The sequence below is a fragment of the Giraffa tippelskirchi genome, chromosome X (genome assembly GCF_054371585.1).
Source record: "Giraffa tippelskirchi isolate mGirTip1 chromosome X, T2T-mGirTip1v1.2.pri, whole genome shotgun sequence".
NCBI lineage: Eukaryota > Metazoa > Chordata > Mammalia > Artiodactyla > Giraffidae > Giraffa > Giraffa tippelskirchi.
In genome coordinates this window covers 31471682-31495515 of record NC_137289.1, presented here as the reverse complement: position 1 = coordinate 31495515, position 23834 = coordinate 31471682, and the positions used below count along the sequence as shown (strand labels likewise).

Genomic DNA, 23834 nt, shown 5'->3' with positions numbered 1-23834 from the left:
GCTGGGCTCTCTGTGCTATACAGTAGCTTCTCACTAGCTAGCTATTTTACACATTATAGTGTATATATTAGACTTGGATTTTTATCCCGTTACCCAAGGGCACCTAGAAGTGCCCCTTCTCTTTTGTGTGTGTTTTTAGTTTGGTTGCTATTTCCATTTTTAAACTTTTCATTATGGAAAATTCTGAGCATAGAAAAGTATGGGTGGATAGTATATTGGACTTTCTAATACATCACCCAGCTTCAATTCATGGCCAATATTGTTTCGTCTCTGTCTCACTCCTTCCCACCCTACTTCCCACTTATTTTGAAGCAAATCTCAGAGATATCATTTCATCCATAGTTTCTTTAATATGTATTTTTAAAAGATATGTTTTCTTTTAAAGAATAACCACAATATCATTATCACATCTAAAAATTTAGCTATTTCTTAATATTATCAAATATCTGAACTGTGTTCAGATATGTGACAAATGGACTTAATTGTTTCCCTTTTTATTTTTTTAACCATTGGTTTGCTTGAAGTTGGTATCTGCCAAGGTTCTTATGTTGCATTTGGTTGCTATTTATCTGTCTCTTTTAATCTATAAGTTCCCCCTCCTTCGTTTTCCCTTTAAATTAATTATTTAAGAAATCTAGTTGTTTTGCCTTATAGTTTCCTGTCACATTCTGGATTTTGTTGATTGTATCACTGTAAAGTAATTTAACTTGTTTTTATACTCCTCGTATAGCCTGTAAACAGTTGGCTTGATCAGATTCTGGTTCAATTTATTTAATGCCCTGTCTTGAAGATGGGTGAAATCATACTCCACAGATGCCCAGAACTTCCAGATTAGAGTCCCTACTGTATTCCCTAAAGAATGAGTATCTTTTATCATAAGTGGCATGTGAAGACTATCAACCTACTTCAGTAAGAACAGTAAGCTGTTTTGAGAATTAAACAGCAGTTGTGAATTTATATAGTGATAACAGGTCTTTCTTCATAATAACATTGCTGTTATACTATGTCTCAGCCATCTTCATTTAGTTGTTGACAAATATACTACATGTGATTTTATTTTTAAGATAGATACAGACATTTACAAGATTGTGGTGACCTGTGTTACAGTTAGAAGTTGGTGAGAAAGGTGAGGGTGGATAGTAAAAAGAGAGATACCATTGGGCTGGCTGTTGCAGCTGGGCCTTCACAACATAGGTGAAGGGTATAGATCCAGAGTCTGACTCAGAGTGAGAAACTATTTCCCGCAAAATCTGTAAGACTTGGGAGATTCCCATGTTAGAATGTAAGTGTATTAATTTATAGTTGTAAGTCTGCTTCGGGTAAACAATTAGTAAACAGGAGGTTTCATGGTGAAGATGGATTGGAGTAAAGGAAGGTTGATAATTTGGGGGAGTCTTTCATCTGGGCTGGGGTAGGGCTTGGAGAACTTTTCTTCCTTCATCATTAATTAGAATGCTTATGACTGCCAAAATCTTTCTTTCTTAGCCCATAGAGGTGCCCTGATATTTTTCTTCCTATATCCTTTTTAAGTCCTATGTATTTTCCTTTGTTATGACAGTTATAATCTACAACTTGCTATATTTTTAATATTTTATTATTTATTCCTCATGGATAAAAGTGTAAATAATCTGATCAGTGGCATAATTATAAATGAACTTTCAGGGTAGGTTTCTTCAATAGATAGTCTCATTTCATGCTGACTTACTAGTTTCAAATTCAGATGTCTCCTCATTTGGGAGACAGGCAGCGTATTTGAGGTCTATAGTTCCTTATATGCTTAAAAAGAAAATAAGTCATTTATGTCAAAACCAAACTTTGAATCTTTGTTCTTGGTACTAAGATAATGTTAATTGACCAAAATTGCCTATGGAGTGTTAGCGATGAAAAACAAAGCACACACATATATTAGAGAAGTTTTAATTGTGTGATTTCAGAAATAATTGATCCATGTTTCTGACCACGGTTACAGTGGGTATAGGGAACACTTTTAAAATATTCAACATCATCTGTGCTTGTTTTTTTACTATGTTCAGGTACATTGACTTTGTTGCCTTGGTGATGTGGGCTAAATATGTACATTTCCTACTTCCCCCGGGTCTGAGGCCTCAGGTCATGGAGTTAATTGGGGCTGTGATTCCACAGGTGGGAGCCCAGTCATGCAGCCCAGTCAACCAATTCAAAGAGGTTGAACTAGCAGGTATATCAACCTCTTGATGCACTGTGCATAAAGGAAACTTAGTTTACCCACATTCCTGAGAGTAGGAATATGGGGAGAGCCTGTTTTCTCATAGGTAATGTGTCTTCAGTTCACTTTTAGTTTGAAAATTACTTTTGTGTCAGGCAACCTACAATCTAGTCATTTTTGTGCACTTTTCCTCAGCCAAGGTCATTTCAGCTCACTGGACATTTATTGAATATCTACTAGGTTCTAGGTGTGTGGCACAAAGATGAATAATAGACAAGTCACCCTTGCCCTTAAGGAGCTTCCAGGCTAGTGAGTAAAGTTACATTTTTAAAAATCTGGGTAATGGTGAGTAGGAAGTTACTAATACATTTCCAGTTTCAGTCATCAAAACTTACAAATTATACATGAACCAAATATAAACATATTCCTTAGATTGTATCCAATGTGAGGTTAAAAAAATCCAGGTGTCTTGGAGTTGCAACAGTTCAGCATTCCAACTCAGATGGTTGTCCCGATTTGCTGTAGTATAAAGACCCGGTCAGCCCTCTTCTAGCAGACTATTATAATGGTTTGGTGGTGCTCGGTTGGCAGCTGCATTTTTCCTTTTCTTAATGTTCTGGACCCAAAACAAGCAGCTGGATTTAGCTAAAGGACAGGCATGAACATTTCCAATTGGAGAGATTTGATAGTCCCCAAACATAAAGTCAGATGGCATTTGTCAAATAATGATTATATCCAGCCCAGTTCCCCCTGCACATTCAAATCAGCTACCAAGGATACAGTATCTCTAAGCGAAGTACTTCAGAAGTTATAAGAATGGTAAATGACTAAATTTACAGAGGTATTTCATTATAATAAGTATTTCACCCTTTTGTTGTTCATGAGACTATTAATTATGTAGCAATTATATAGTAATGGGAATATGAAATGAATGTATGCCCAAACAAAATGTGGTAAATATTTTAACTTTGTTTATCTAGGTTCATTAATTTTGAGAATACATTTCTCAAGGCTCTTCAGGAAACTCAAAATGTTCCAATTTCTAAACGAGTATCTACTGAAACTGATTTATGATGAGAGAAAAAACAGAAAATGTATGTATGCATCCTGTGTTAATATAACCATCACTTCTGAGGTCTCAAGCAATCAGAAATTTACTGAGTTATTCAATAACCTGTAAGAATTAGGCCATTAAATTTTGAAAGCCCGTCAGAACACTTACGTTTAGTATGTCATTAATTGTATCAGGGCAGTAAAAATTACACTAAATACAATTATATTCTTAATATCCTAGTCTCTCAGCAATACTCCTAAAGAAATCTTGCCTGTCAACGTGGAGTTTGATGCATGTAAATGTATACTTGTAGTCTATGTTTTTATGCATCATGTGTATACTTTATTATGCTTTGTTTTATAGCAGGTAAAAACATAAGTAGATATAATGAACTATAATGCAAATTTATCTAATATTGTATTAAAACTAATTAAGTACTTGTAAAGGACTACAACTCCATCAGAACAGGAGTGAATGAACAGGATTGAGAACCAGTTTTAAAATCTGTGTTGAGACTATCAGGCTGGTTGGTCAGTTGGTGTAGGAGCTGGCTTCCTGGAGAATATAATTTATATATGGAAAAGGACATGGAGATGATTCACAGGAATTTCTACTGATAATATCATGTTCATTAGAACAGGTCATGGGGAGGAAAAATAGATAAAAAACATCCAAACTAATTGTACTATTAATATTTGCCTCTTGGAGTGAAAAATTAAAGTACACTAAATTTTGTCCCTGAACATTTTGAGAAATAAAAGGATTAGTGAAATAATTTTTTGTATTTATTTATTTATTTGGCTGTGTCAGGTCTTAGTTGTGGCATGTGAGATCTTCCTTGTGTCATCTGGGACCTTTTGCTGCAGCACATCGACTCTAATGGTGGCACATGGGCTCCAGAGCACATGGGCTCAGTAGCTGCAATGTATAGGCTTAGTTGCTGTGCAGCATATGGGATGTTAGTTCCCCAACCAGGGATTGAACCCACATCCCGCATTGGAAGGTGGATTCTTAACCATTGGACCATTGGACCACCAGGGAAGTCCCAAGACAACTTTTAAAAGCTGCATGCACTTAATTTCTACTTTTGTTTCCCTATCTGTGAGGTATGGAATGCCTTTTTCATCATATTGATGTTTAAACAGATTTTTAGTTTTTCATGATCTGAAAGATTTTGTATGTACTTGTTAGTCTGGATACTGTTCTCAGTAGTTCTAATGCTGCCCCATCCAGAATTCATTCTTTAAAGCCAAAATTCACTGTTCACTTAAGCATCTGGATTAAATTGGGCAGGGTGAGGAGGATGGGTGGTGGTGGTTTAGCTGCTAAGCTGTGTCTGACTCTTGCAACCCCATGGACTGTAGCCTGCCAGGCTCCTCTGTCCATCGGATTCTCCAGGCAAGAATACTAATGGCAAGTGGGTTGCCATTTCCTTCTCCAGGGGATCTTCCTGACCCAGGAATCGAACCTGGATCTCCTGCATTGCAGGCAGATTCTTTACTGACTGAGCTATGAGGGGTCCTTTTTGCCCTATAGGCTGTGGACAGCTTTCTTAGAGAGTTGGCTTATCCAGGGTGAGGAAAAAGTATGCTTCTGCATGAATAAAGTCTTTCTAAAGTTTTTTTTTATGTAAGCATTTTGGGTTTAAGAGAGTTCAACCTTGGAATTCCCTGTTGGTCCAGTGGTTAGGACTCTGTGCTTCCATTGCTTCCATTGCAGAGGGCATGAGTTCAGTCTCTGGCCAGGAAACTAAAATCCTGTAAAAAGCTCAACCTGAACTGTATTTGAATATAGAGTACAAACAGCTTCATTTAGTGGGATAACAGCAGTCTCTAACCCATCAAATTAACCTCTATCTCCTAAATAGCTTTCAAAAAAGCACATGACTGGAAGATAATTTATCACTGGCAATGCTTTATTATGCTTAAAAAATAGTAGGGGCTAAACTGTCATAAAAACTTGTAAGCTTACACTGCACTTATCTTGTGTTTTACAGGGTTAAAAATCTTATATTTTGTAAAATGTTTTTAAAGGAGTCCACAAAGTAGTTCTGCTTTCTTGCTCCCAAATGCAGAGGTCTGAGAGAAGGCGCATGGCCTTGTGAGCTTCTTGGTATTGTCAAATCCAGTTTTCTCTCAAGTACCAACAGCCCAGATGCTTTTATTGTGGATGGAAGAGTCTTACTAAAGCAGTAGTTTGTTTGTTTGTTTGTTTTGATATAGAGAAGCATCTTCCCTGGCGGTCCAGTGGTTAGGACTCTGCCTTCTAGTGTATGGGGGGGAGGCGGGGCGGTGCTGGTTTGATCCCCTCAGGGAGTTAAGATCCTACGTGCCTCATGGCCAAAACACCAAAACAAAACAAAAGAGACTGAGAGAGAGAGAGAGAAGTATCTTGATTAAAGTGTGAGGAGATAGAAATCATATTGATTTGGGCAATTTCGGCTCCAATAATGTCTAATTTGCTTGAAAGGGGAACATGTATTCTTAAAAGGAACTTCCAATTTTCTCCTTAAAAAATATTTACTTTATTAAAAAGCTGCTCAAGGAAGAGCTGTTTTATTGCATGGCACAGATTCAGTGTGTAGATGTTATCTTAGAACTATTAATTAAGGAGTTCCCTTGTGACTTTGAATATGCAACACCAGCTGTTATTCACATCAATATTTTAATATTTTACCAGAAAGATACTTAATAAAAAGGATTGATACATATTTAACTGTGTAAAGTGCTAGTTAAACTTGCTCAAATGGGCCAGAGGGAAAGGGAAATAACATTCCTTGAGTACCTACTGTATATATAAGCTCTATTTATATATATTGCTTAATCTTTATGACTGCTCCATGGGGTAGATTTTATTTATTTTTATAGATTTATTTGACTGCACCAGATCTTAGTTGTGCCACACGGGATCTTTAGTTGTGGCATGTGGGATCTAGTTCCCCGACCAGGGATTGAACCCGGGCCCCCTGCATTGGGAGCACAGAGTCTTAGCGACTGTACCTACCAGGGAAGTCCCTCCATGAAGTAGATTTTAATTCTCATTTTGCAAATGAGGAAACAAGGGTTACCTTTCCTGAAGATACATTGCTAATAAATGGCAGAGTTGGGATTTGAACCTAATTTCAACTTGATTGCTAAGCCTGTTTTGCAGAAAATCTCCCCTCATATTTCATAAAATGTTAGTCTCGGCCCACAGTTGCATCACCATCTTTGTTTATGGGCTACTGGAGATAAGTTTAAGTTGGCCGAGCCTGTATACCACAGTGGGAAAATATGAGTAGGATTAGAATGAGGTAAGAGTGGGTGGCTGCCTAGCCTGGGTGGCTAAGATAGTAAAGAATCTGCCTGCAGGGGCTTCCCTGGCGGTCCAGTGATTAAGAATCCACCTTGCAATGCAGGGGTCATGGGTTGATCCCTGATCTGAGATCTCACAGGCCGAAGGGCAACTAAGCCTGGGTGCCACAACTACTGAAGCCTGCGTGCCCTAGAGCCATGCTCTGCCACAAGAGAAGCCACTGAAATGAGAAGCCCGTGTACCACAACTAGAGTAAGCCCACATGCAGCAACAAAGACCCAGCACAGCCATAAATAAATAAATACTTACAAAAAAGGAATTTCCCTGAAAGCAGGAGACATGGCTACAGTCCATGGGCTACAGTCTTGGGTTAAGAAGATGTCCTGGAGGAGGGCATGGCAACCCATTCAGTATTCTTGCTTGGAAAATCCCATGGACAAAGAGACTAATGGGCTACAGTCCATGGGGTCGCAAAAGAGTCAGACGCAACTGAAACTGCTAAATAACAACAACAATATAAGGGAAAAGGCTGAGAGGTCTAATCTATATTTCATTCCAGATCTACTGAGTTAATTTGGAGAAGGAGTATCCAATGATTTAATTGTGAGAAGGAAGATCCAGTAATGGAACTGGTACAAGGAGATGGCCTGGGGCCTGCTACAAGTTAGGTTGCAATTTCCATAGCATTCAAGACAAAAAAATAAACAGCTCTTTAAGAAGAAACTTCAAGTTTTCTCCATTCACATGTCAGCCCCAGGGTGGGATGTTGTCTCACACTTCTGGAATTAGTTAGACCCGCGTTGTAACTGTAAAATACACACTGGGTTTCAAAGACTTAATAAAATAATGTAGACTATTCCATTTTTCTGTCACTTATACATTGAAATGGCAATATTTTGGATATATTGAGTTAAAATATAATATTAAAAGTAATTTCACTTGTCTTTTTAAATGTGGCTAATATTAGTGGAAATTTTTAAATTACATATGTGGCTTTCATTTCTGTTGGATGGCACTGGGATGGAGAATGAGCAGTGTTCCTTGAAGTTTCCTTCTAGAGGTGGAATACCTTAGAGTGGTAAATAGGGAAAAGAAGATTTTCAGTGGCAGTATTTAAAGTCTTCTATCAGTGGAATGGATAAATTGGGAGACTGCGATTGACATATACTCATTACTATGTACACTAATAAGGACCTACTGTATAGCACAGGAAATACTCAATACTCTGTAATAACCTATGTGGGAAAATAATCTAAAAGAATGGATATATGTATATGTATAACTGACTCACTTTGCTGTACACCTGAAACTAACACAACATAGTAAACTCTACTCCAATAAAAATTAATTAAAAAAAATAGTCTTCCATCAAGTTAGGACTGGACTGTAGCCGGCCAGGTTCCTCTGTCCATGGAATTCTCCAGGCAAGAATACTGGAGTGGGTTGCCGTTTCTTTCTCCAGGGGATCTTCCTGACCCAGGTATCAAACCCAGGTCTCCTGCAATGCGAATTCATTACTGTCTTAGCCACCAGGGAAGCCTCAAGTTAGGACCACTTTCCTCCTGATGGTATGGGCTTGGTGTTTTGACTATTACAACATCCCCATTCTACACTTTGAGTACCTTTGTAGATGTCTCTTATCACTCATTCATTAGAAGAACTGCTTACTTTTTTTTTCCCAAATGTAAGCCTGTCACATAATTAAGGGCATACTTCCTCACTCCTGGACTTCCCTGGTGGCTCAGTGGTAAAGAATTTGCCTGCAATGCAGAAGTGAAGTGAAAGTCGCTCAGTGGTGTCTGACTCTTTGTGACCCCATGGACTATACAGTCCATGGAATTCTCCAGGCCAGAATACTGGAGTGCGTAGTCTTTCCCTTCTCCAGGGGATCTTCCCAAGCCAGGGATTGAACCCAGGTCTCCTGCATTGCAGGTGGATTCTTCACCACCTGAGCCACCAAAGGAGACCTGGGTTCAATCCCTGGGTCGGAAAGATCCCTCAAGGGGATGGCAACCCACTCCAGTATTTGCACCTGGAGAATCCCATGGACAGAGGAGCCTGGCATGCTACAGTCCATGGGGTCACAAAGAGTCAGACACGAGTGAGCACATGGAGCTTCTCACTCCCATCCATCCATCCATTCATAGAAAATCTGAGTTTTATTTTTAGGCCCTGCTCTTCCTGCCAGGTCTTTCACTAAACTGCCAAAGCAATAGCAAAACCAGTGTGGCCATTCTTGCACAGAATCAGTGAAAGCTATCAAAGAAATGGGAATTATGTGGGTTGAGAGAAACGGCACTTACCAAAATGATTTTTAAGGAAAAAAGGACCACCATATTCTAATAGTAAACAATGTCTTGTTTTATTGCTCATGCAAAGCATATACGAAATGATTCTCTGACTGCCTGTATGAATCATGTGTTTGGCCTTTTTGGTTTCCACAAAATAACCAAGTCTAGTGTTGAGCTAATGGATACTCAGTATATTCAAGGAATAGTATATTGTACAGATTCCACACTAATAAAAGTGGAATTTTCTGCTATGCTAGAGACCCCAGATATACACCATCATTTCATTTCATCATTTCATACTCTAAATAAGTCATTTCCTCCATTATCCTTTGAATACAGCATTTTACCTTTCATTATATTGGAATTGCTGAAGCCTAGCTTGGAGAATTTTGAGCATTACTTTACTAGCATGTGAGATGAGTGCAACTGTGTGGTAGTTCAAGCATTCTTTGGCATTGCTTTTCTTTGGGATTGGAATGAAAACTGACCTTTTCCAGTCCTGTGGCCACTGCTGAGTTTTCCAGATTTGCTGGCATATTGAGTGCAGCACTTTCACAGCATCATCTTTCAGGATTTGAAATAGCTCAACTGGAATTCCATCACCTCCACTAGCTTTGTTCGTAGTGATTCTAAGGCCCACTTGACTTCACATTCCAGGATGTCTGGCTCTAGGTGAGTGATCACACCATCGTGATTATCTGGGTCGTGAAGATCTTTTTTGTACAGTTCTTCTGTGTATTCTTGCCACCTCTTAATATCTTCTGCTTCTGTTAGGTCTGTACCATTTCTGTCCTTTATCGAGCCCATCTTTGCATGAAATGTGCCCTTGGTATCTCTAATTTTCTTGAAGAGATCTGTAGTCTTTCCCATTCTGTTGTTTTCCTCTATTTCTTTGCATTGATCGCTGAGGAAGGCTTTCTTATCTCTCCTTGCTATTCTTTGGAACTCTGCATTCAGATAGGAATATCTTTCCTTTTCTCCTTTGCTTTTTGCTTCTCTTCTTTTCCCAGCTATTTGTAAGGCCTCCTCAGACAGCCATTTTGCTCTTTTGCATTTCTTTTCCATGGAGATGGTCTTGATCCCTGTCTCCTGAACAATGTCACGAACCTCCGTCCATAGTTCATCAGGCACTCTATCAGATCTAGTCCCTTAAATCTATTTGTCACTTCCACTGTATAATCATAAGGGATTTGATTTAGGTCATACCTGAATGGTCTAGTGGTTTTCCCTACTTTCTTCAATTTCAGTCTGAATTTGGCAATAAGGAGTTCATGATCTGAGCCACAGTCCACACCCAGTCTTGTTTTTGCTGACTGTATAGAGCTTCTCCATCTTTGGCTGCAAAGAATATAATCAATCTGATTTCGGTGTTAACTATCTGGTGATGTCCATGTGTAGAGTCTTCTCTTGTGTTGTTGGAAGAGGGTGTTTGCTATGACCCGTGCATTCTCTTGGCAAAACTCTATTAGCCTTTGCCCTGCTTCATTCTGTACTCCAAGGCCAAATTTGCCTGTTACGCCAGGTGTTCCCTGACTTCCTACTTTTGCATTCCAGTCCCCTATAATGAAAAGGACATCTTTTTTGGGTGTTAGTTCTGAAAGGTCTCGTAGGTCTTCATAGAACCGTTCAAGTTCAGCTTCTTCAGCGTTACTGGTCAGGACATAGACTTGGATTGCTGTGATATTGAATGGTTTGCCTTGGAAACGAAGAGAGATCATTCTGTAGTTTTTGAGATTGCATCCAAGTACTGCATTTCGGACTCTTTTGTTGACCATGATGGCTACTCCATTTCTTCTAAGGGATTCCTGCCCACAGTTGTAGATATAATGGTCATCTGAGTTAAATTCACCCCTTCCAGTCCATCTTAGTTCGCTGATTCCTAGAATGTCGACGTTCACTCTTGCCATCTCCTGTTTGACCACCTCCAATTTGCCTTGATTCATGGACCTAACATTCCGGGTTCCTATGCAATATTGCTCTTTACAACATTGGACTTTGCTTCTACCACCAGTCACATCCACAGCTGGATATTGTTTTTGCTTTGGCTCCATCCCATCATTCTTTCTGGAGTTATTTCTCCACTGATCTCCATTAGCATATTGGGCATCTACCGACCTGGGGAGTTCATCTTTCAGTGTCCTATCTTTTTGCCTTTTCATACTGTTCATGGGGTTCTCAAGGCAAGAATACTGAAGTGGTTTGCCATTCCCTTCTCCAGTGGACCACATTCTGTCAGTTTTAGAAAAGGCAGAGGAACCAGAGATCAAATTGCCAACATCTGATGGATCATCGTAAAAGCAAGAGAGTTCCAGAAAAACATCTATTTCTGCTTTATTGACTATGCCAAAGCCTTTGACTGTGTTGATCACAATAAACTGTGGAAAATTCTTAAAGAGATGTGAATACCAGACCATCTGACCTGTCTCTTGAGAAACCTCTATGCAGGTAAAGAAGCAACAGTTAGAACTGGACATGGAACAACAGTCTGGTTCCAAATAGAAAAAGGAGTATGTCAAGGCTTTATACTGTCACCCTGCTTAGCAGAGTACATCATGAGAAACGCTGGGCTGGAAGAAACACAAGCTGGAGTCAAGACTGCTGGGAGAAATATCAATAACTTCAGATATGCAGATGACACCACACTTATGGCAGAAAGTGAAGAAGAACTAAAGAGCCTCTTGATGAAAGTGAAAGAGGAGAGTAAGTTGGCTTAAAGCTCAACATTCAGAAAACTAACATCATGGCATCTGGTCCCATCACTTCATGGGAAATAGATGGGGAAACAGTGGAAACAGTGTCAGAATTTATTTTTTGGGGCTCCAAAATCACTGCTGATGGTGATTGCAGCCATGAAATTAAAACATGCTTACTCCTTGGAAGGAAGGTTATGACCAACCTAGATAGCCTATTTAAAAGCAGAGATATTACTTTGCCAACAAAGGTCCATCTAGTCAAGGCTATGATTTTTTCAGTAGTCATCTATCGATGTGAGAGTTGGACGGTGAAGAAAGCTGAGTGCTGAAGAATTGATGCTTTTGAACTGTGGTGTTGGAGAAGACTCTTCAGAGTCTCTTGGACTGCAAGAAGATCCAACCAGTCCATCCTAAAGCAGATCAGTCCTGGGTGTTCATTGGAAGGACTGATGTTGAAGCTGAAATTCCAGTACTTTGGCCACCTCATGTGAAGAGTTGACTCAGTGGAAAAGACCCTGATGCTGGGAAGGATTGGGGGCAGGAGGAGAAGGGGACGACAGAGGATGAGATGGCTGGATGGCATCACCGACTCGATGGACATGGGTTTGGGTAGACTCTGGGAGTTGGTGATGGACAGGGACGCCTGGCATGCTGCGGTTCATGGGGTTGCAAAGAGTCAGACACGACTGAGCGACTGAACTGAACTGACATTGGAATTGAGTTATTATTCTTTCATTAGACTTTGGGGACTCCTTTGTGGGAAGGTTGGCAAAAATTTCTGAATTTTTTTTCCTATGCCAGTAGAAAGCTAAATTTTTACAAACAGGCTCTTCACATAACCACTCAGACATGCATTGAATGCATCAATCAAAGTGAGCTGGCACTAAAAGGAACGGAATATTTTAAACGAGTGGAAAATTAGTGGTACATCATTACTAAACTGTGCTTTCAGTAACTTTTCTAGTACAGGTGTTCCCTGCTTTAAGAAGGACCAATAGATGGGTTTGTTTAAATGCATTACAGAAAAATCTGGGCATTATAAATCAGGTTTGATACACAAGCAATCTTCTAGCTACATGAAGAAAAAAGCCAAGAGATCTAATCTACATTTTGCTCCAAATCCAGTGTTTTGAAAAAGAAGGTCTAGTGACTGAGCTTGTGCAAGGAGATGGCCTGGGGCCTAGTGAAAGTCAAGGTGCAGTTTCCACTGCATTCAAGAAAACCAGAAAGATAAATATAACTTTTAGAAGAAACTTAGTTTTCTCTCATTCACATTCAGCCAGTGGTTCTCACACTTGTGTAACTGGTTTAGACCTGTGTTGTCCAATATAGCAGGCATTAGCCAGCCTTATGTAAAATATATTCACAGTCATGATCAATTCTCATTAGACCTCCATTCTTCCCAACTCTCTTCCCAGTAAGAGTGTAGTTAGGGTTACAGTTTTTGACTACTGAATGCATGATGATCAAATCTGTAACCATGACCTCTGTAGCACAATTTTCTGTGTTACTGATTCCAGTTTTATCTATAAGACTAGGTACAAATATGTTAAAAAAGACAGTATATTATTTAAGACAACTAACATTTTACAAAGGAATTCTCCAGGCTAGAATGCTGGAGTAGATAGCTGTTCCCTTCTCCAGGGGATCTTCCCAACCCAGGGATCCAACCCAGGTCTCCCGCATTGCAGGGGGATTCTTTACCAGCTGAGCCACTAGGGAAGCCCAAGCATACTGGAGTGGCTAGCCTATCCCTTCTCCAGCAGATCTTCTCAACCTAGGAATTGAACCGGGGTCTCCCGCATTGCAGGTGGATTCTTTACCAGCTGAGCTACCAGGGAAGTCCCTTTTATAAAGGAATACTCATATAAAAATACAATCAAGAGCATCAGTTTGGTTTAAAAAGCAATTGTTACCTTAGTACCCACTAGGAAATCAAACAATGGAATGCATTCTCTAATATATTTATTTCAACTATATTTTGATACCCTAATGTAATTGGAGGTGATAATACACTAGAAAAAATTTTAATATATTGGTGTTGGGGGCAAGGTGACACTTGTAAACTGGGTGTCACACTCAGTGAGATACTGTGCATCATTGTACTCACTGAATATGATTTGGTTTGTAGTAATTACATCTGAGACCACATATTAGGGTGCTTGATAAAAGGGTTTTTATTATTTTTCAAAATTAATAACCTTTCATCTTAACCAAGAGCCCCAATGAGGAAGATCGTACAAATTAAAAAAAGGGTTTTATATACTACTCTGATGATTGATAACTTGTAGCCCAAGGCCCTCTTAAGGAAATTCTCTTTCTGGCTTATAAAAGCTGTGGGAGACTATTAACATCATGAGGCCAGTTACAAGAAAAATTGATCTCTAAAATGTCATGGTCTCACACCCTGTGGAGGGTTATGGATCTGACTTAATATGGCCTGTGCAGGCCCAATTAGAGGGCAAGTCAGCTCCAAGTATTTCACAAATTTATAAAGACAGAAGTTATTGTATCCACCATCCTTAAAGCTTCTAGGTAGCTACTGAAATCAGGCAAATGGCATAGCAATCCGAGGGGAATGGTGAGGTTAAGGCCTCCACACCAAATAGGTGCAATCAACATATGGTACAATCAAGAACATGCAAAAAAAATCTCAAAATTTGAACAGGTAAACAAAAACCAGGGCAGATTCAACCCAGGTAAATTAAACGGCCAGACTACCAAAAGGAGTTCTTTAAAGGGGATTTAAAGGGGCTTCCCTGGAGAAGGGCATGGCAACCCACTCCAGTATTCTTGCCTGGAGAATTCCATGGACAGAGAAGGCTGGCGGGCTATAGTCCATGGGGTCGCAAAGAGTTGGACATGACTGTGAGACTAAGGAAAAAGGAGCTTCCCTGGTGGCTCAGCAGTAAAGAATCTGCCTGCAATGCAGGAAACTCGGGTTTGATCCCTGGGTTGGAAGATCCCCTGGAGAAGAAAATGGCAACCCATTCCAGTATTCTTGCCTGGGAACTCCCACGGACAGAGGAGCTTAGTGGGCTACAGTCCATGAGGTCTCAGAACAACTGATCACAACTTAGTCATTAAACAACAAAGGAGATTTCCACAGAACTCACTTGCTCTGCAGGAGTAAATCAATCTCAACCGGTATATTTTTATTCAAGCCATAGCTGAGAGCTTGATTAACTGGGAAACAATGCAGTTAAATGACATTACATTCCTTATGGTCACCACTCCAATTTCAGTATATGCATAGAGAAATTGTATATGCCGAGGAATGCCACTAAACTAGCTCCCGGGAAAATTATTAACCTTTGTAAGTAATCTTCACTTTCAGGGACAGATTTCAACTTTCACTTTAACAGGGGTTGGGAACATTATCTTGGTTGCTTGGCTGTGTATTTTGAGAAAGCAAATCCATTGGCACTTATGAGGGCTTAGAACATAAACCAACATTAGAAGTAACAGAAAAACATATAGCTAAAAGTTTTACTTTAATCACAGATTCATTTCGTTTGTGTATCTTAGCAAGCTAAAAAGACATGTTAAATTTTTAACCAATCAGCAAAAATATGTGCCACCCAGATTTTAATGTTCATACTTTAGAATTTATCACATATATTACTTATATCCTTTATTTGTAAAATTATTATTCTTAAGACATTTCTTTCCAACACAGTTGAAATTATCATATTTTTTTAAGAAAAAAAATCCATCCTATTTTAAAATGTACTACTAAACTTCAATGTGGGAATAAATCAGTGCCACCAAATTGAAAAAGAAAACAAACAAAAAAAAGAAACATACTGCTGTGTTGGATATATATATGCAGTTGTTACTACAAATAACAACAACAAATGTCCTGTACAGCGATCATATACATGCTCTTGTTTCACTTCTCAGTCATTGTCAGAACCATTTGGAGGTAGGAAAACCAATGCATCATTGAAAACATGCCCAAATGCCCTAAGACGGTATACCCCATACATCATTACATGCATCTGATTAGGTGTCAGTCCATTAAAAGTAACAGCCATATCTGAACAACATCCTTCTACTACCTGGTTTGGGTGATTAGTCATTGCCTCTTTAATAAAAAGCCCAACAGATTTGGTGTTAAATATATCTTTTCCTCCAGAATCTTCTGCATTTTCTGCAAACACTCCAGCATATTTCAGGCAGACGGCAAGCTGCTTATCTTCAGATATCTTCCAAATCATCCCTCCCTGTTCAGGACACTTCTCAGGAATACTGAGAAGGCTGTTAAGTCTCTTCATTGTTTCTATACTTAAGACAATTCCTCCTTCCATGCTCACATACTCCAGATCTCCAGATTTTACAGTGTGACCTAGATAGAAAGGTTGTGATGGATCCTTTTTTAACAAAAAGTACTTTAAGTTTTCAATAATAGCAAACGTAGTGGGGCGTGCAAGGAAGAACCAGTTGTATTGGTCTCTATATTTATCAAAGGCGTATTTGTAAGCTTTTCTCATCATTAACCACATGTCATTTGTTTCCATGTTAACTGACTCAAACACTTTAACGTTTTCAGAACTGAAGAAGTCTACTTTGTCACAGTGATTGGTCCAAGTTTCTTTCACTGCAGCCCAGAGGCTCACATCTTTGGGTTTGACCAGGAGGATACAGTATACCTGAAAGCTCTTACTGAGTTCCATGCGTTCATCCTCTGAAATTTTCAGGATGTCTTCTTTATTAGGAGCTTGGAGATGATGATGCTCATGGTGGTGCATTCTATTTCCATGACCAATCCTAATGTGTCCTAGCATAGTGATCAAGGCACAGAAAATGCTTCCAAGCATTACACCCTTCAAAAATGAACTGCTTTCAGAAAGCATTTTTCCTATAAAGAAGAAAAAGAACTTTAGGATACTTAATAGTAAAGGATTAGTCTAATGATTTGATAGTTCCCCTATACTTACATTTGGCTCTTAATGTTAAGGGAAAAAAAGGCTCCCAGGTTTGACATGGAATCAGTTGCAAATATTACAAGAGAATCTTAAGAATTTTTTGCTTCCAATAGTATCTGATTACTGCTCGGTATAAACTGGAACTTTGCAGAAGTACCTTGCAGCCGTAGAATTTTCTGGGAGACTATTTCTGCATTTCATCTATGGGGATTTAATTAACCAAGTACTGAATTAAAGCACTGACCCCAGAAACCAATGTTACAGAGGTCGTCTGTCCATCATTTTCTTTAAAGGAATTTTGTTTCACAAGCTTGCATTATATTATTTAAATACCTCTGTGGCTAAAAATGGACTTTTACAAGAAAACCTTAAACTGAACAGATAAAACCACTTACAATTGCTATATCACCACTGGTATCTGTGCTGGCTTTTGTTCTCAGTCTAATGCGTTATTTAACCAATGGCTGCTATCAGGTGTTTTGAGTACATCTAAAGCCAGTTTCTTGGAATTGATACCATATTTGTTAATATTTACCCTCTTGTTCCTAAGACTAAATGATTTCCAACACAGTATCTCAACTAACTGATGTAATAAAAGCCCATAATGAAAAAAGTTAAATTATTTGGATGAGAACTGAGTCAATATAAGGCATATCTGGGGACCATTAATGAACATTTTTATTTCCTCCAAAGGCATCTGTTTATTCTTTGGGGAAGTAAAAAGTCTACACTTTGATTTCAATTAGAAATTGAAAGAAATGTCAACATTAAATACAACTGTTGAAAATTTCCTAATCTCCCCTCTATCTCCACAAGGAATGTTATGAGCTACTTAGCTTTTTCCCTTTGTCTCTCTTTTTTATTGCATTTGTCTTTTTTAAAAATTTTATTTAATTGGAGGCTAATTACTTTACAATATTGTATTGGTTTTGCCATACATTGACATGAATCCGCCACGGGTGTACATGTGTTCCTCGTACTGAACCCCCTCCCACCTCCCTCCCCATCCCATCTCTCTGGGTCATCCCAGTGCACCAGCCCCAAGCACCCTGTCTCACGCATCGGACCTGGACTGGCGATACGTTTCACATATGATAATACACATGTTTCAATGCCATTCTCCCAAATCATCCCACCCTCGCCCTCTCCCACAGAGTCCAAAAGACTGTTCTATACATCTGTGTCTCTTTTGCTGTCGTCTCCCATACAGGGTTATCGTTACCATCTTTCTAAATTCCATATATATGCGTTAGTATACTGTATTGGTGTTTCCCTTTGTCTCTTAAAGTTGAAAGTGGGGCTTAGAAGCTACTTAATGTCACTTTTCTCATTTTACAGATAGGGAAACACAGGGTCTGCAGAGGTTAGGTAACTGACCCAAAGTCACAGTTAGTAGTAGAAATGAACTAGAAATCAGATATCCTGACATCAGTTTAATACTTTTTCTAGTACAGAATAATGCCCTCAACAGTGCTTCTATCCGAATTATTGATAATTTAATAAACAAGTTACTGAATAACCCTGTTTTCCTATAAATGAACAAACATGTAGGATCTGTTAACCATAATTGATATTTTGCACCTAACATCACCATACTGCCTCAAGGACACCATCCCTTGGTTTTAGAGGACATGGACTTTGACTTCCATTACCTTTGAAAGACCAGGTGTGGAATAGCTTGACAGCCGTAATTCTTAAGCAGGGGTGGGAGAGTGGGGGAAGAGGCAGGAGAGTTTTTCTGTATCACTCACAGAACTCGGTCAATAAACACAGCTCTAATAAGGAAAAGAGAATTGACAGGAAACAAGCAGAATTGTCAGAGGCACTGCAAAATGAATTCTTTTATATAGATCTTCGACATTTCATATTATTTCTGGTCAATATATGATAATTCACTAGTGTTTCTTAGCTTGATAATGGCATATGGATGTCAGGATTCTTCTTGATGGGGATACTAGTTATAAATCATTTGCACAAATTTTCCTAAGGAGTAGCACATGATATGTGATGCACATGATAGGATATTTGGTGCAGAGGGGAGGGAAACTTAAAACTGCACACGGGCATAAACAAGGCAGAAACTACCAGAGTGGTTTTCCATACGAGTCTCTTTAGATGAAGGTGGTTGGGGTGGAGTATGGAAAAGGGAGGAGGATGAAATGGAGAACAGAAGTGAGGGGGAGAACATGGTCAACCCAAAACCCCAAGGAGGGTTAGAGGGAGCACCTCTAGGAAGCTGGCGCTCAATCTCTCCCCCTCACTGTTCCTCCCACTGCACCTGCCTGGGCACCCCGCGTGGAGCATGCTGGGAGTGAGCCAGGGCCCAGGCCTATCCCTGAGAGGGGCGGAGTCGTTCCGGGGGCTGCTCCGCCGGCAGCTCCAGGTGCGGGCCGAAGCCCTAGCACTCACCCGCGTCTAGAACGGCTCAGGGGCGGGAAAGCGCAGCCGCGCACAGCTTTCCTCTCACGTTCGCGCGCCACTCGGTTACGTTCCTGGTCGGGCTGCTCTAGATGCAGGCGGTGTCCTCTCGGTGGTTTCGCAAAAGGTGGGGAAGGCCAGGAAGTGGCCGCCACGAACGCTCGGGAAGGGGGCGGGGCAAAGAAGCCCCCGGACGGGCGGAGCCTCCTGCCGCACCGACGTCGGAAGGGCCGGCGCGCACGCAGCGCGCCTTTTCTCCCCGCCCCCTGCCGAGTTCCGAGAAGCGCGTCGGGCTGGCGTGACCCGCACGCTGGCCCGTACCCAACGGGACGCCCAGAGAGGCGTGCGTGCGCGCGTACGACCCGCAGACGCCTCCCATCTCTGCACCTTACGGGCGTGGAAACTGCGAGAGCGAGGTAGAGCGTTCCACCTGACCGAGCTCGTGTCAGGTCTCTCAATGGTTTCTCTGACGAACTCTTGAGGGGTTGCACCAAGAGGGTGCTCCATCCAGTACCCCTGTGCTGGGGTTAAATGCAGACCACTGAAACAGTCACCAAATTATGAGGGCAAGGAGTCGCTAAGGTTATTGGAACGGTATCTGAAGCCCCGCGGACCGGAATCCAGTGCTGTCTTCACCGCGTCCTTCGGTACGCTGGGGAGGTTAGGTCGGCTCGCTATGCCTCAGTTTCACCCTCTGTAAAGTACACAAATTATCACGGTAGTGCTATCGCATAGAAGATTGAATGAGATAGTGCCTTTGACTCTTATTAGCAAAAGACCAAGCCTAGAGTTAGCTGTTAGCTGTTATGCTGCTCACCCCTGTATCACTAGCCTTAGTACCAGCACGGCGTGGGCAGTATATATTTGTGGAATTAATGAATGTTAGAACTACAGGTGAGGAACCAGGACCGGAAAGGAAGGGTAAGGAACTTTCTAAAGATCACGGAGTAATTAACGACAGAAGAGGAACTAGAACTCAGGTCTAATTACAAGTGTAGAGCTCGCTTTCTGCTAAACATGTGAGCTGTCTTAAAATTCATTTTTGTGACATAAAGGGGTTTTTGCTAAAAAGCACAAAATCTTACACATTTTTAAAATGTACTGTCACCAGGTTCCATCCAAATAACTTTGAGTGGTGATTTACCCAGCCCTGAGTTCCTAAAGACACGTATATTTGAGTATTGGCAGTGACCCAGTTTAAGTGGACTGAAAGTTTCAGGAAGCACTGAAACAATGAACAAATAGATTTTAGGCACGCACTGTCCTGGCAGCACTACCCTAAATTCTGGAGATACAATGGCGAACAAAATTAGCCCCCTGCCTTTAAGGAACTCTCAGTCTAGCTGGGAAGAAAGACATTAAATAATCCATTACAAATACATGGTGGTACGTTCTCCAAAGGAATACAAAAATAAATTTTAGAACTGGAAAAGAGCTTAAGACTGCAGAGTATCTCCACTATATTTTGTTAAATGACATATATTGTCTATTGTCACATATATATTAATACATGTGTACTGACTAAACCACAACCACCTCACGTGTATGTGTGTGTGAAGTGTGTGTATGTCCAACTATGTGTGTATATGTCCAACTCTGCAACCCCATGGACTGTAGCCCACCAGGCTCCTCTGTCCATGGAATTCTCAGGCAAGAATATTGGAGTGAGTTGCCATTTCTTTCTTCAGGGGATCTTCCCAACCCAGGGATTGACCCTGGGTCTCCCGCATTGCAGGCAGACTCTTTACCCACTGAGCCACCAGCGATGACCTATATCTACACACACACACACACACACACACACACACACACACACACACACACACACACACTAAGTGAAACAAGTTGCAGAATAATGTGTATGGTGTGATTATGCTTTGCAGAAAACAAACAATTTTATATATGTGCACATATGTTTGATCTGTTGGTAATGAGCAAAGGGAATTGTGGAAGGCTCCTCAGCAGCCTGTTAATATTGATCACATCAGGAGGTCGAGGTGTGAATGATTAGCTTTGTCTTTATACATTCTTCAGTTGCATTGTTTGCATTGTTTCACTGGTCATAACAAGCATTTGTTATTTTTGAATTTGAAGAACAGCAAATAAAGGGATCTTTAAGATTAGAAGGAGAAAAAGAATGAGGGAAAGATACCAATAAAAATACTTTTAGAGAGTGCAGACAACCAATCTCTCCTTGCAAAAAGGGACCAAGGAAAGACAGAAGTGGCACTCAGAATTCAGAGACAGTGGCACAGAGTCAATTTAAATCACTGCTTCTTTCTAGTACAGGAGGGAATACCAAACTGAAAATACTGATACAAGATGTTCTGAAACAATAAACCACGGAATTTTCAACATCAAAATCACTGCCAATGAGAGGTTAAGAACCCAGTTCTCTACTTAAAGCAGTGTTTTAAGTGTACTTAGCATTTGAAGTGAGATTAGTGAGATGGTTGACTTGTAGTTAGGTGATTGCATTTTTAAAACGTCATTCCTCATTGTAGTCCCAATTTAAAAAATACATGCAAGTAGTTTTTGCTAAAATTTAGAATATTTATAAATATTCTTTGGCCCAGCTAACCCACTTCTTGTAATCTCTCCTGTAGAAATTAAAGCACCAGAATGTAAGGCTAAATGTATATGGTCAAAAACATTGTTGTTTATAATAGTGGAAAATATCCATCAATGGTTGAATTAATTAAAGTGTATCCATATAGTGTAATATTAAGCATAAAATAAACAGCTTATCTCTCCTGCACTAAAGACTTCACTAAACACACTAACCTGCACCTTGTCAGGTTGGAGAGGGTTGCTTTTAAATTTGGTTGCCTTCATGTACCCAGCAGGTAAGGCAAGACTGCATTCAAAACTGACAACACTGCATTATTGTTAAAGTCCTCCTGCCAAGTGCATGCATTATTCAGCATGAGAAGTCATTAATTTTTAGTAATTGGCAGTCACTTGCATTTGAACATTCAAGTTTTTGAAATCTGTCCAAAGGCCTTTGGGAAATTAACGTGATTTTCCACAACAGTTCAGTGGAATAGTAAATATTGAAGAAAATCTAAGGTGGATTGTTTTCTGCATAACATCTTTTTGGAGGGTTAAAGGTGTCTTCTGTGTATACCAAAGTTAATACCTGTAATATATGTAACCTCTGCTGCCTAGAATTTCACAGATGTTCATCTTTAATAAACAGATTCCCTGTCTGAGCAAATTCATTATTGTTTCCATTTGAGTATAGTTTGGTCCATAAATGAATCTCATTTGTGTTTTCAGGCATATTCATGCTTGCAATCTCATTTAATTTTTAATTCTTTTTTGGAGCTAAGTAACCAGAGGGTTTTTTTTTTTTTTTTTAGTTTATTGATTTTTTTATTGAAGGATAATTACTTTATAGAATTTTGTTGTTTTCTGTCAAACCTCAGCATGAATCAGCCATAGGTATACATATATCCCCTCTATTCTGAATCTCCCTATCTCTCTCCCCATCCCACCCCTCTAGGTTGATCCAGAGCACCTGTTTTGAGTTTCCTGAGCCATATAGCAAATTCCTGTTGGCTGTCTATTTTACATATAGTAATGTAAGTTTCCATGTTACTCTTTCCATACATTTTACCCTCTCTTCCCGTCTCCCCATGTCCATAAGTCTGTTCTGTATGTCTATTTCTCCATTGCTGCCCTGTAAATAAATTCTTCAGTACCATTTTTCTAGATTCCGTATGTATGTGTTAGAATACGATATTTATCTTTCTCTTTCTGACTTACTTCACTCTGTTTAATAGGTCCTAGGTTCATCCACCTCATTAGAACTGACTCAAATGCATTCCTTTTTTTGGCTGAGTAATATTCCGTTGTGTGTATGTACCACAACTTCTTTACCATTCATCTGTCAATGGACATCTAGGCTGCTTCCATGTTCTAGCTGTTGTGAATAGTGCTGCAATGAACAATGGGATACATGTGTCTTCTTCAATTTTGGTTTCCTCAGGGTATATGCCTAGGAGTGGGATTGCTGGGTCATATGGTGGTTTTATTCCTAGTTTCTGAAGGAATCTCCATACCATCTTCCATAGTGGCTCTATCAATTTACATTCCCACCAACAGTGCAAGAATGTTCCCTTTTCTCCACACCCTCTCCAGCATTTATTGTTTGTAGACTTTTTGATGATGGCCATTCTGACCGGTGTGAAGTGGTATCTCATTGTAGTTTTGATTTGCATTTCTCTAATAATGAGCGATGTTGAGCATCTTTTCATGTGTTTGTTAGCCATTTGTATGTCTTCTTTAGAAAAATGTCTGTTTAGGTCTTTTTCCCACTTTTTGATTGGGTTGTTTGTTTTTCTGGTATTGAGTTGTATGAGCTGCTTGTATATTTTAGAAATCAATCCCTTGTCAGTTGTTTCGTTTGCTATTATTTTCTCCCATTCTGAGGGTTGTCTTTTCACCTTGCTTATAGTTTCCTTTGCTGTGCAAAAGCTTTTAAGTTTAATCAGGTCCCACTTGTTTACTTTTGTTTTTATTTCCATTACTGTAGGAGGTGGGTCATAGAGGATCTTGCTTTGATTTATGTCATTGAGTGTTCTGCCTATGTTTTATAGCTTCTGGTCTTACATTTAGGTCTTTAATCCATTTTGAGTTTATCTTTTTGTATGGTGTTAGGACGTGTTCTAATTTAATTCTTTCACATGTTGCTGTCCAGTTTTCCCAGCACCCTTTATTGAAGAGGCTGTCTTTGCCCCATTGTATATTCTTGCCTCATTTGTCAAAATTAATGTACCCATAGGTGCATGGGTTTATTTCTGAGCTTTCTATCTTGTTCCATTGGTCTATGTTTCTGTTTTTGTGCCAGTACCATACAGTCTTGATGACTGTAGCTTTGTAGTATAATCTGAAGTCAGGAAGGTTGATTCCTCCAGCTCCATTCTTCTTTCTCAAGACTGCTCTGGCTATTCAGGGTCTTTTGTGTTT

The 23834-nt window shown here is 39.8% G+C and overlaps 1 protein-coding gene and 1 long non-coding RNA gene across 5 annotated transcripts; one reads left to right on the top strand and one right to left on the bottom strand.

The window, feature by feature from the left end:
* Positions 1-14651: 14651 nt before the first annotated feature.
* Positions 14652-19037, bottom strand: C1GALT1C1 (C1GALT1 specific chaperone 1). 3 transcript variants are annotated; one of them, XM_081565014.1, is made up of 2 exons: positions 18855-19037; positions 14652-16378 (listed from the first exon to the last, which is right to left on the bottom strand). In XM_081565014.1, the coding sequence occupies exon 2, from the start codon at positions 16371-16373 to the stop codon at positions 15417-15419; it is 957 nt and encodes a 318-aa protein (XP_081421140.1). In that variant the 5' UTR covers positions 16374-16378; positions 18855-19037; the 3' UTR covers positions 14652-15416. The 3 variants fall into 3 exon arrangements, 2 of the variants coding, with proteins under 2 accessions (XP_081421140.1, XP_081421139.1); XM_081565013.1 differs by lacking the exon at positions 18855-19037 and adding an exon at positions 18098-18179; XR_014075694.1 differs by lacking the exon at positions 14652-16378 and adding an exon at positions 18098-18220.
* On the top strand, positions 18778-22919 carry LOC145536196 (uncharacterized). Of its 2 annotated transcripts, none has more exons than XR_014075696.1 (2): positions 18778-19279; positions 22369-22919. It is a non-coding gene; the product is annotated as an uncharacterized LOC145536196 (long non-coding RNA). The 2 variants fall into 2 exon arrangements; XR_014075695.1 differs by having other exon boundaries at positions 18783-19510.
* The last annotated feature ends 915 nt before the right edge of the window (positions 22920-23834 follow it).